Source organism: Fusarium sambucinum, chromosome II, assembly GCF_050947815.1.
Source record: "Fusarium sambucinum isolate potato_lamoka chromosome II, whole genome shotgun sequence".
Lineage (NCBI taxonomy): Eukaryota > Fungi > Ascomycota > Sordariomycetes > Hypocreales > Nectriaceae > Fusarium > Fusarium sambucinum.
The window spans coordinates 8977771-8989741 of NC_139293.1; the positions used below are offsets into that span (position 1 = coordinate 8977771).

Sequence of the window (11971 nt, forward strand, 5' to 3'; positions counted from 1 at the left end):
TTTAAATGTATGATAGACCTCTTACTAATTATGACTCGTCTTTGCGTGATGCCGTCGATTGCCCACAGTTCGATAGCATCAGTACATAGGCCCAAGTGCTGTCACTGTAACTTGAAACAAATTATATAGCGTCATTAGAATCAATATTATAGCTATTAGACATTCGACAATTCAAGATTAAAACCGATGATAAATCGCGCATAATGTCTACTTGCTAAGTATAGGTGATTATCCATCTCACTTACTGCTCTTAAATGTATTGATAAGCCACTTTACAATCTCCATTGTAGTCTTGGCCATCTAAGCACAAGAAGGAAAAAGCCATTGTTCTAGCCTTTGACGCTGGGTTAGACGATTGATACACAAAGACGTCTTGGGGCGTTGTCGTGAAATCTGCATTGTTAGACATCTGAAACCAGCAAAGGATCAAAACATCTAAAGTTTCGTCTAACAAAAGGTGGAGGCCTTCCAATACCAATGATATCCTAATCCTGGCGGGAAGACTCCCTTGTCAATTTATGAGTATATAAATCCAGCATATTCCCCCTCTCCCATCTGATCTCATCCAATTCAGAAACACCACCTACAAACAAACGCCATGAAGTATTACCTCAGATCAACAGCTCGAGCAGAAAGAGAACTCTTTGCCCCAGCAACCGTCACAATGTCGGCTGGACATCCAAACTTGTCCCCTGGGGACCCCATACACGTCTACATCGACCACTCCAACCTCACTATTGGAGGCGATACGTTCTGCCAGTATCACGACATGGGGCATTTGCGACCGTGGCACTATGATATCAAAGCACTTCGTCACATGATCATGCAGAATCTCGACTTGATTGGTACTGCAAACCTTGGGTCGGTACTTCTCAACATCTACGGTGCAGATCTCAAAAACAATACACAGATCGAACTCTTTTGCAAAAAAGGTGAGATTCGTAGTGTTTTTGAATGCCCACGCAATGGTAATGGCAAAGAGAAAGAAGCTGACACTCAACTCACCGCCGACATGCAAGCCCGAGTCAGCGACACTCATTCTTTTCTGAGAGACAACTACAGCCGGAGGTTCTTACAGACCAACTACGCTCAAAGTTTTCCAGGTCAGTGTGTCTTTGTAGTTATATCAAGCGACGCAGACATGATTCCTGCTGTGCGGTCAGCGGCAAATGCTGGGTTCTATGTTCATGTTTGGGCATGGAAGAGTTCTATATCCCCATTGTTCTGGGATACCCGAAACCAGTTGGCTGATCCAGAACGAATCAGGATTCACTATCTTGATAACCATGTGCAGGAGCTCAGTCAGATCCATATTCGAAAGAATCGAGACAGGCGAGAAGCAGACGTCGACGATGCAAGCACGACAAGACCTGTGTAACATGGATCCTGGAGCAATTTTGAGGGAGGCTGAGAAGGACGAACTGAGCAAAAGGGGGCCATGATTGAGATTTTGGAGTTTTCATATACTTTTAGTACTGGGCAGGCTTTTCTGTTTTTGTTTTATGTGATTTCCGTCCTTTGAGCGGGCTCAATAGAAGGAAGATCTGTAGGTAGCGAAAATTTCAGTTTTTATCTGTGTAACCTTTATCCTAAATTTATTATATCCCACATGTAATTTCTAGTTGCTAAGGACAGGTGTTTATAGTGAAAGCAACGAGAGGGATTTTTCCATGAGACGTTACACTAGGTAGAGTTACTAGACGAAATGATTGCAAGGTATAATTCTAATGACGGTGGCGATGAATGTCACCTTTCGAGAATCTAGACTCTGATTCTCTAGTTCAGAATAGTAAGCTGGTAAACGGTCGTAGGGTTTAGAATCCTTCCGAGGCTTGGACTAGTCGATTGAATCCTTAGGAGGAACCGGGCGGTGAATGATGCAAGGTACATATGTTCCGGGCCAATCAGAAACACCGTGACATCGAAAAATCTATTGTGGTGCATGCAGATTGCAGGGATACTGGATCCTACCCGACGGGAAAATCGATATATCTAGTTTAGCCAGACGGTTTCCACCTCGGCTCTTTTGTTTCTCTGCCATGTATATATGCTTAATGGGCTTAGTGTTAGCTCAAATTAATCTCGGATGTAGTTTTGCTATATGGAAAAGGGTAGCGTTGTAGAATGAATACGCGCTATTTACGTGAAATGTGGCTCTCTGTCGGGCTATTTCGAATCCTTCCGATTTGCAAAAGTACGTCTAGCAATCACGAATAGTAAACTCGAATAATCCTTGAAAGAGGAATGTCGGAACACACCCGTTTAAGCATGTCAGTAACTCACGCTTAAAAACGAGTCTAACTGTTGTGAGTTTTATTCTCCTTGCCACCGAAGTTCTGTAAGAAATATAAATAAGCAACCTTCTCTTTTCATATGTCAAACACATTCACCTTCATTGCCTACAATCTCAACCTTTACAAAGCTCATTGCGAACTCCCTATACAAAATGCAATTCAGTTCTACTCTCTCGGTTCTGGCCACTGCCTTGTCCCTCGCTGTTGGTACTAGCGCCTGGGCCCAGTCTGGCGACGGAACTTGGGTTGCCAACAACGAATATCACTACCTATACCGAACTGGCTGTATGTGTGGAATTAAACTTATCCGTAACAAGAACTAACAATTCTAGGGACTGCCCATGAGTCTTGCACATGGAGAAACACCGAAGATGCCCGCGAGCAGGGTACAGAATGTGCTGTGAGTAATACACGTATGCTCATTATATCTTGTTTTCTGACCGCTATTATAGTACTGGACCAATGCCCAAGGAGGTATTGCTAATGGACGTGAGTAAAAGTTCTACTACTGTCTTATCATGTTTACTAATAAATGTATCTAGATTGTCAATGGCAGGGCCCTCCTTACAACAGAATCGACTGTTGGTAGGAGAGTGGAAAACAAGTGGATTTAGGATTACTACGAATGATATTTAATACATGAAACTGGAAATTCCGAGGGCCATAGAATTCTTTTTAAACTATAGCTATGTAGGATTTTTTATCTTACAGTCAGGTTATTGTCCTGCAGTGCTTGCACTTATATTTATCTTAGCACCGTGTCATGAGAGAAAAGTTAGGATTCGTTTCTTCAAAACATACTTATATGAGCTTCCATCGTAGACTCTATATGTCCCATACAGTCGTCGTGATGCGGTTACGCATCAGTTCTAATTGCTAAGAACAGGTGCTCGTCCATCCCACTCGCTGCTCTCAGCTGCATCGACGAGCCAGTTTCCTACACTCTCCCTTGTAATCTTGGGCATCCAAGCACAACCCTTTCCATCATCAGGCCAGACCCTGACTGGTCGAGCCTCACCCTCTGCAAGCATGACCGGTCGTGAAAGGACAAACACTAATCCACTTTCCCTGACAAGGCGATCGACTTCGTTGTGATCACTGAGCCCCATTCCCATACTACCATGGCTAAACAGCATCTTTCCGGGAAGGTTCATAGAACGCCATGAAGAGCCAGCGCCCTGTGCCGAATTAACGACAATCTTGGGCTTGGTGGACGACACCGAGTTGTTGATGGCAGCAATAAGAGCAGTCATGCTGACAGCCATAAAATCAGGTGTAGTATCAGGACGCAGTGCAGCGAAAGGCGACTCCGTAACGCGGACTTGTGCAAGTGCAGTGATGACAACTTGAGGTGGTTGAGGAGTTGTGAGGGCCTTGGTAATGTCTGACTCTGAAGTTGGAGCACCTTGAACAAGAGTGAGATTTGTGTGAGAGGGAAGTTTGGCGGTTGTTGTGTTGCGGACGAGAGCTGTGACTGTGTGACCTCGAGCGAGGGCTTCTTGGACAGCCAAAGAGCCATTTCGGCCTGTTGCGCCAATGATGAGGAAATGCATTGTGATTGTAAAATTGTTGTTTATGGGTGAAGTATCTGAGTATTGTTGTAAAGAATTAACTGTTGGAACTTTGGAAGTCTTGATTGGAGTGTGTATGTGTGAGAATGGATTGATAGTAAGGAAAACATCTGGACTTGTGGTGACTGTCTTTATAGCAAACCTCCTCTTCGTTCTGTCCCAAAGTATCGGCCGATATGACTGGACCCGACATATCGGCCGGACAGATGATATGGTCAATGAGTAATCACACTGAGGCTTAGGAATCAGCACTAGCATGACTTTGGTAAAGCGTGTATACTTACGATGCCTTAGCCAATCGCATGAGAGGCAGTGCCATACTCTATCGGCCGAGACGCTACTATACCGGCCGGGTGGAGTGACACGGCCGATAACATGAGAAGATGATTGGTTAGGTCGGATTCGAGCGGCATCCTTAGTTGCAAACCTCGCAATTGATCATGTAAGATGGAGGGATTTTTGCAAAAAGACCGATGGCTGAGCAAATGACCGAAGTATTCGCATTATTGAAGAGCGAGTTGGCAGGATTTAGCTTTTGTCGTGGGTGAATATATAAACGCCTTGGAGCACTGAGGATGTCACAACACACATCCACAACTCCACAACACAAGTGACTACCCTACATCTACATCTCTCTCATCAGCAATTCATTGCACCTCGTCTAATTAAATATACTTTATTGATCGAAACTTCATCATCGTTTAATCCATCTAACTTCTCAATCGCAATGCCCTCCCCAAAAGTTGCCATCATCGGAGCAGGCCTCTCAGGTCTTGCCCTCGCTCTGGCGCTACACCAACAAGGCATTGAGAGCGTTGCTTACGAACAACAAAGTGCCCCATTTGACATTGGAGGAGCCATCATGCTCTCCCCCAATTCCCTCCGCGCACTAGACAAACTCGGTGTCTTCCAGCGCATCCTTCCCCGCAGCTACAAGTTCAACGAGCTTTACTTTCTATCTCAAGACGACAAGCTCGTCGACGTCTTTGAGTTTGGCAACGAGGAAAAGTACGGCTACACTGGCATCCGTGTCTACCGTTTTGAACTTATCAATATCCTCCTTGATCTTGTTCGCGAAGCGGGAATCAAGGTCGAATATGGAAGAAAGTTTGACCAAATCGTCAGCGAGACTGAGAAGAGTGTTACTTGGCGCTTCACTGATGGTTCAGAAGAGACAGCTAATCTTCTCGTTGGCGCTGATGGTATTCATTCCCGCGTGAGATCGTATATGTATCCGGACCTCACACCCAAGTTCACAAACATGATTGGTGTCACAGCCGCCGTTCCAACAAGTCAACTCAAGCTTGAAGAAGGCGACTACAAACTCCCTGCTACTTTTATGCACGACAAGCGCGGCGCTTTTGTCATCGCACCTCAGTTAGCTGATGGTTCAGAAGTTCTCATTGGCAAGCAAAAAGTGTTCGTTGGCGAAGATCCAGGCCGTGACGCCTGGAAAGCTATGAACTCTGACAAGACGTGGTGTGTTGACTTTCTTCGTGAAGGAAACGAAGACTACCCTCCAATTGTCTCCAACGCCACTTCTTACATTTCACCCGAAAGAGTCAATCTCTGGCCATTTTATCTTCTCCCCAAGCTTGACAAGTGGGCTTCAAGCGATAAGCACGGTCGCGTTGCTATTCTCGGAGACGCAGCCCATGCCCTTCCTCCCACTGCTGGACAAGGCGTCAACCAAGCTTTTGAGGATGTTTATACTTTCGCTGGTGTTCTGGGTCAACTAAAGGGTAAGAGTTTGAGTGACACATTGGATCGCTGGCAGAAGGGGAGACAGGGGCGCGTTGACAAGATCATCGAGTTGAACAATGAGATTAACAAGAGGAGGATGCCGAAGGTGGATGGTGTACAGGTTGAGACAAAGCCTTTTGATGTGGATTGGCTTTACTCGGTTGACTTGGATGAAGCTGTCAAGCAGTTTGTTGGAAGTGACGAAGGTGGAGATTAGATTGTGATGAATCTGAGGTTTGGTGTTTCCCGATAATATAATTATTTTCACAAATCAGATCAGTGAACAAAATTGATTCGTTGTATTCAAAAGTCCGAAATCGCCTCTAACTAAATCTACTTTGCCTCCAAAATGACTCTACGGTATGTAGCAAGAGGCTGCTCGGTAGCATCGCGAAGAGCGAGAATGATATGAAGGGTCTGAAACTTCGTCAGTATATGCAACATTTGTCGAACAGCTTTCACTTACATCATTCAGTTTCTTGGCAGTCTCCAGCTTGACAATACTGCCATCAGAGTTGAGATTGGTGATATTGACATTGGGGCTCTGAGTCGTCAAGATAGGCTTCATCTTCAACGAAGGGTCGAATCCCTCAAGTCCTCGTCCATATGCCTCGCCAGGCTCTCGGTAGTGAAACCAGTCGTACTTGAGCTCATCACCATCCGGATCCCAACTCTTAGTTGCATCGAGAACAATGCTCTGACCAGGCTTGTACTCGAGCTTGAGGGGTGCAGGACCATAAGACCCGTTAACGATGGTGACAGGTTGATGGTTGTTCTCAGAGTAGTTAGAGTTAACACTCCATTTCATACGAGCTGCGAAGTCAAACTGATAATCCTCACGCCATCGCCAAATCGTGGCAAACTTGCTAGTAAAGCTCTTCCCGTTTTTGCCAACAACGTAGTCGGATGTATCGGCATACACTTTCGACTGACCTGAATGGTCGAGGAGGGTATACCGACCACCCCAGCTTCCAAAGTCCGGTCTGTTCACATCGCCCAGGCCATTTTGCACAAGGGGAAGAAACGCGGGTGTGTCACCCTCCATGATGAAACTCCAGTTTAGGTAGTGTGAACCCAATGGTCCCAGTCGAATATGTTTCTCGAGCCAGTCATTTGACACAATAGTTGAGTCTGGACCGCCTTGGTCAAAGTTGCGGTACTCCTCGCCTGAGATACCGTTCCATGAGGCATCGGTATATTCGCTAAAGCCGTGGAGGGAAACAACATACATGAGTTGCGGATAGCGGAGACGGATCCAGATTCCTGTATCGTCTTGATCTGAGATTGCATAGACGCGCAATTTCTCAACGAAAGAGTCAACCGCAGATTCACTCCTCGTGCGAGAAACGTGCTGGAGAGATTCAGCCAGGATTGCACTTCCGCCCCAGACTGAAACGGTAAGAGGATCATGGGTACTGGCCTCATCAGCTGCCTTGATGAGCGCTTTAGCACCATCGCTGAGAGTCATGTTGAGCGACTTTCGTCCATAGACTGGGTGGCCTTTGTGGATTCGCTCAAGCATGAATTTATGCGAAGGATAAGGTGCATCAGAAGGTACATTGGCGTTGAGGTTATCAACAACCTTTTTGTAACCATCCAGCACACCAACGACGGACTCATAGTCTATCTTGTTAGGCATCCATGTTGAGGTAGTCACTGCGATGCCCTGGATGTCTATCTCATTGGCGTATGTTAGGAGACGAACCAGACTCATCTGATCATCAGGCTCATTGCTGATGTCTGTGAGGACAAAGAGCCTAGACTTGTGCTCCCAGCGAGCAGTTGCGCATTGCTCCTCCGAGATGGGTTGTGCTTGGATCAGAGGTAGAGAATTGAACAGGGCGAACGCCCCAAGAGCCTGAGAAAACATTGCGGGTGTGGTAGAATTGAGCGCAAATGAAACGTCCATCGCCATTGCCGTGGAAGATGCCGTCTTTTATATCGCGCGGATCGGCAAAGTGCTCGTCATGTAGTAGAAGGAGTGGGGTTCTCCGCCTATAGTCTATTTAGAAATCCTGCTTCACTTGGGTATCTTCATGGAGAAACATCGGTAACCCCATAAACAGAGCGACGATCTTGTACATAGTAGCCATAGTGTTGTAGCATCGCGGGGAATGAGGAGATTGTGGGGATGAAGCTAGTCTAGTTCGCCTAAATACAACCTCGGAGTTGCAATATTGAGAACCAAGTCTCTTGACAGCTCCAAGTTGCAAGTTTCCCGCCTTTTCCTAATTGCCTCTTGACTCCGATAAATTTCCGACATAATGAAATCAAGTCCTATTGTTTCCCCATTTCTTGCAATCGAGACTAGCTTTCCCGACCTCTTCCGAAATATGACTCCAGCCTGCCACTTGACCCCAGTAAATGTCGTCGTGGGTATAGTTGAAGGATTGCAGGAGATCTGCACAGGCTTTCGGTTATGTACTATCATGAATGGCCGATGTGATGTCTACTCACCACCGGAGAAGTAGTCTAGCTAGTAGTTATCCAAGCCATATCCCTTGAGCTGTGTTTGCTATAAATGATGGTGAGTGTCGACAAATCCGGGACTGATAATATTGTTGGCACAGTCTAAAACCTCAGTAGCCTTGGCAGGAGAGATATTTTTCCTACTTACTTGATCATCCCATCTAAAATTAGAATATCTCAGTTGGGAACTTGTATGCGGCCGCTCTCATCGTGGATCATGACTGAGCCGTTTTGCAAAAGAATACTCGGAGACATATTTGCGTGTAGACGCCGAGATCTTAGACTTACAGTTCAGTAGAAACACTGTGAAGTACGAACTAAGACGATAATAAAGACGTCGTAGGTAGTGTCCATGTTTCAGTTTTGGAATGTGGAGAGCGGTGATCGACACATGAAACCCTGGCCATGTCGGCGATTTTGCAAAAGCGAAGGCCGAGACCGAAGCACTCACCGACAGTGAGTTTATGTACCTTGCATAGCAGCGTAGTTGTGTTAAATCATTTGTCTCATTAAGAAAATCGCGGAAACGTGAAGTATTTACATTTATCCTTTCTGGCTTGCTGTCAACCACATTTATCAATGAAAATCCTAGACTTCGTCCCCTCCTAGCCCCATATTCCTGATCAAAGATGGAAACCCGAGTTTCTTCTGCAGCTGGTATAGTTCCTTTTGAAGATCATCTGGGTTGCCCTGAAGCTGGATCCTTCCCAGATTGTACGGCATGTTCAGGTATGTATGTCGACCCTCAACAAAGCAATAAATATCTTCCCTGGTAGACTCTGCTAACCAGAGGTGATACAACTCTTTACACTTCAAAATTGTGTCGGGTAGAACTAGTTGGTGCTTGAGAGCCATATATGCTGCGTGCCTGACATCTGAGTGCGCATCCCCGATCATAGTAGTGACTTTCAGAAGTATGTCTTCGGGCAAGGATGTGTCGGCCCCAAGTATATCTATAGTAGTTTGTTTTATCGACGGATTCTCGCGCCTTATAAAGTTGACCACATCCTTCAGAAACTTTCGATCAATGGGGGAATGCTTTTTCAGACTAGTCAGAACCTCGGAATCGAATCCTCCATCGGCCTTGGTCACGTTTAATATCGCCACCAAAGTTCCACTATCAAGCTTTGATTGGGAACATAGAACCTTATTGGCATACGTCCGCAGCACTCTGTCAACTTGTTCGAGACATGACGGGACTCTCGACTTCTCAATGCAATCGACCAGCTTGTCGAGGAGTTTAGGATTCGCACCGAAACACTTGTTTAGCCCAGAGTGATCCGTGTCAATATACACCTCTAAGTCAGCGTGTACACTAGCCGAGTCTCTTGGAACTATCTAATTTCACTTTGGCATTAGTAAGTGACATAGGACAAATAGCAGATATATTACCACGCCTGCAGAAAGACATCCAACGAATGTTGCCTTTGTCTCATAGAACGAAACGATGTGTGGCCTTCGAGGCTGTCTTGTGAGTCTATCTTCAAATTCCCTTCTGAGATTGCTCAATTCAGGGTTGCGAACAGTCAGCGACATTACCAGTGTTGTATCAGATCCCCATGGTTGAGTAAGAAAGGAAACGATGCTACCAAGCCAGGAAAGAGACGACCCTTGATGCGGAGTGCCGAGGAAAACGATACCGCTTGTATCTTCAAGCGTCTTTTCAGATCCTAGAGTGCATAAAGCCTAAGTAGGTAGTATTAGAAACATGATGGTTTCGGGGAAGTATATATACGTAACCTGCTTTGTCACGATACCACCCATACTGTGACCGATGAAGATTAGCGGCAAAGGCTATCGGTACTGTTAATATCAGTTTTGTAAACATGTCGTGCTTCATACCGGTCGGCGCCTTTTTGCTTCTACTTCCTTCAGAAGAGACCTTCCAATTTCCTCTGTAGTCTTCACGACGGAGTCATTCCCAAGATGAGTAGAGTTATCAGAAAAGCTCAGGATTCTGGATCTTGAAAATTTCTTTTTGAGTAAATCATGCAGTGTTATTTTATCTTTTTCAGTGGAATCTTGGGCGTCGATGGGAAACAGTTGTATCCAAGTCCAGTCTGGATCAGCGGCGAGGCCATGCACCAGAATGATCCTGGAAATTCTCAGCAATTCATCCGGGCCGGAAGGTATTATTCACCCACTCGAATTCTGCATCTGGAGCATCGAATACCACGCTGAGTAATCCAGTTTGGGCTTTCTTTGTACGCGTGGGAGGCTGGCGAAACCTAAGAAAGATCAATGACGCAACAATTACTAGAATTGTCAAAAGCAATGCACCATCAATACGAAGATACATTTTGTTGAAATCGTGTAAGAAGGTAGGATATTCTAATATGGTAAGGGACGTATGAAGATGATTTGCACGATAGTACATGCAACGAGAGCGACGAGATGGGAGAGTAGAGCCGAAGCGGGGTGATGGGAAGTTCCAATGCGCGAATCGAAAAGGTACGTGGGAAGGACTTCGATTCGACCAGCAGCTATGTGATCCAAATGAAACCAGGATCGTTGAGCTGAGCCAGCGCCGCCCACAGCGACAAATCAAATCAGCCATGATACTTGTTTTGTCCCGTTTTCAACCCTGCCCTCCAGAGCCAAGAGATGTGGCTGCAGGCGGTGTGATCTTAGCAACCAATACGCTCGCTCATACTGATACATAATGTGAAACATGTATGACTCAACAGAGATTTCCTTTTTCCCAGCCGGTTAATCTCGCGACTTGTCATGTGAGATGATGGTCTCGCCTCTTTTTGATTTGATACCTCTTCTTATAGAGGATATGAACTTTTAATTGCTGGTGTCAAATATAGCCCACCTTCTCATTTCCTCTCGAAATGTCAGTGACTATGGCCATTCCTTTCCAGAAAGAAAACCAACTTTGCAATGAACTGTACATAAACAGTTATCGGATAGTCTCCAACACTGACGAGGATGGAACGTACAACCAGCATCTCCCTGGAGACCCACGCATTGAGTTCACAGACCAGAATATTGGAGAGCGCCTCAAAGACGAGTTTCTCACTGAAGACTTGGATAAGATGGCTCCACACCTCTGGTTGATGTCCACGCAAAGTAGCAGTAATATCTCGCCTCTTACTGAGCAAATTACCCGAGGCAGAAGACTGGTCATAACTGAGAATCCGGGCTTACACCTTGTCTGGGCCCATGATCGCGTCTTTCTCAAACCTTTACCTGAGTATATCTTCTCTCACGCGTTCTGGGAGTACTACCTGGTTTCTTCATATTCTCCCCTAGAGAAATCAGTTCGGCAAAGCCTTCTCGAAGCGATTAGTGGATTTCTACGATCATATTCATACCTTATCCGACATAAATCAGACTTTCGACTAGCCACGGGGGATGACCTACAGCTTATACCAAAGTCCATCACATATGCTCAATTCGTCAACTTTATGGATCATTGTGATATAAGAGATTCTTCGGCTTCTCCTCGCTACCAGTTTGGCGAGCTGAGACTCACACGCCTCAATTTCTGGTGCAAGATATTTTTATACAAGTCGAACTACCAACGGGTTGAATGGCAGTATGGTGCCCATTTTGCCCAGTACTACGGACCGCTGCTATTTATCTTCGCACTTATCTCTCTCTTGACAAGCGCGATGCAAGTTGTTCTAGCAGCTCAAGATGTGCTTCAACCCGATGACTCCTGGCTGATATTCGCAAAAGTCTCAATGGGATTCTCTGTTTTCACGATCTTTTTTGTCGCATGCACTGCTTCTGCGTTGCTTATTGCTCTCATCCTTATGGTATTGAAGGAGTTTATCTTCGCCGTTAAACACTTTATCTTTCGGAGCCAATAGCATGAAAATATTACATTGGGATATGTATTATAATATACTTATTTTAAACCTATTTTTCTTACGATCTATCTAG

The 11971-nt window shown here is 45.5% G+C and overlaps 7 protein-coding genes across 7 annotated transcripts; 4 read left to right on the top strand and 3 right to left on the bottom strand.

The window, feature by feature from the left end:
* Positions 1 to 598: 598 nt before the first annotated feature.
* Positions 599 to 1378, top strand: FSST1_009884 (uncharacterized protein; the record flags this gene model as incomplete). The annotated part of the gene is made up of 1 exon (XM_083226898.1): positions 599 to 1378. The coding sequence occupies one exon, from the start codon at positions 599 to 601 to the stop codon at positions 1376 to 1378; it is 780 nt and encodes a 259-aa protein (XP_083085845.1).
* Positions 1379 to 2446: 1068 nt separating this feature from the next.
* Positions 2447 to 2883, top strand: FSST1_009885 (uncharacterized protein; the record flags this gene model as incomplete). Its single annotated transcript, XM_083226899.1, has 4 exons — positions 2447 to 2579; positions 2627 to 2694; positions 2747 to 2783; positions 2837 to 2883. 4 exons carry the CDS (start codon positions 2447 to 2449, stop codon positions 2881 to 2883), a joined length of 285 nt encoding a protein of 94 aa, XP_083085846.1.
* A 280-nt stretch (positions 2884 to 3163) lies between these two features.
* On the bottom strand, positions 3164 to 3847 carry FSST1_009886 (uncharacterized protein; the record flags this gene model as incomplete). The annotated part of the gene is made up of 1 exon (XM_083226900.1): positions 3164 to 3847. One exon carries the CDS (start codon positions 3845 to 3847, stop codon positions 3164 to 3166), a length of 684 nt encoding a protein of 227 aa, XP_083085847.1.
* A 745-nt stretch (positions 3848 to 4592) lies between these two features.
* Positions 4593 to 5825, top strand: FSST1_009887 (FAD-dependent oxidoreductase; the record flags this gene model as incomplete). The annotated part of the gene is made up of 1 exon (XM_083226901.1): positions 4593 to 5825. One exon carries the CDS (start codon positions 4593 to 4595, stop codon positions 5823 to 5825), a length of 1233 nt encoding a protein of 410 aa, XP_083085848.1.
* A 116-nt stretch (positions 5826 to 5941) lies between these two features.
* FSST1_009888 (DUF1593 domain-containing protein) lies at positions 5942 to 7523 on the bottom strand (the record flags this gene model as incomplete). Its single annotated transcript, XM_083226902.1, has 2 exons — positions 5942 to 6025; positions 6075 to 7523. The coding sequence occupies 2 exons, from the start codon at positions 7521 to 7523 to the stop codon at positions 5942 to 5944; spliced, it is 1533 nt and encodes a 510-aa protein (XP_083085849.1).
* A 1898-nt stretch (positions 7524 to 9421) lies between these two features.
* On the bottom strand, positions 9422 to 10376 carry FSST1_009889 (esterase/lipase family protein; the record flags this gene model as incomplete). The annotated part of the gene is made up of 4 exons (XM_083226903.1): positions 9422 to 9763; positions 9818 to 9871; positions 9920 to 10172; positions 10222 to 10376. 4 exons carry the CDS (start codon positions 10374 to 10376, stop codon positions 9422 to 9424), a joined length of 804 nt encoding a protein of 267 aa, XP_083085850.1.
* A 538-nt stretch (positions 10377 to 10914) lies between these two features.
* Positions 10915 to 11615, top strand: FSST1_009890 (uncharacterized protein; the record flags this gene model as incomplete). The annotated part of the gene is made up of 2 exons (XM_083226904.1): positions 10915 to 11364; positions 11511 to 11615. The coding sequence occupies 2 exons, from the start codon at positions 10915 to 10917 to the stop codon at positions 11613 to 11615; spliced, it is 555 nt and encodes a 184-aa protein (XP_083085851.1).
* Between the last annotated feature and the right edge of the window lie 356 nt (positions 11616 to 11971).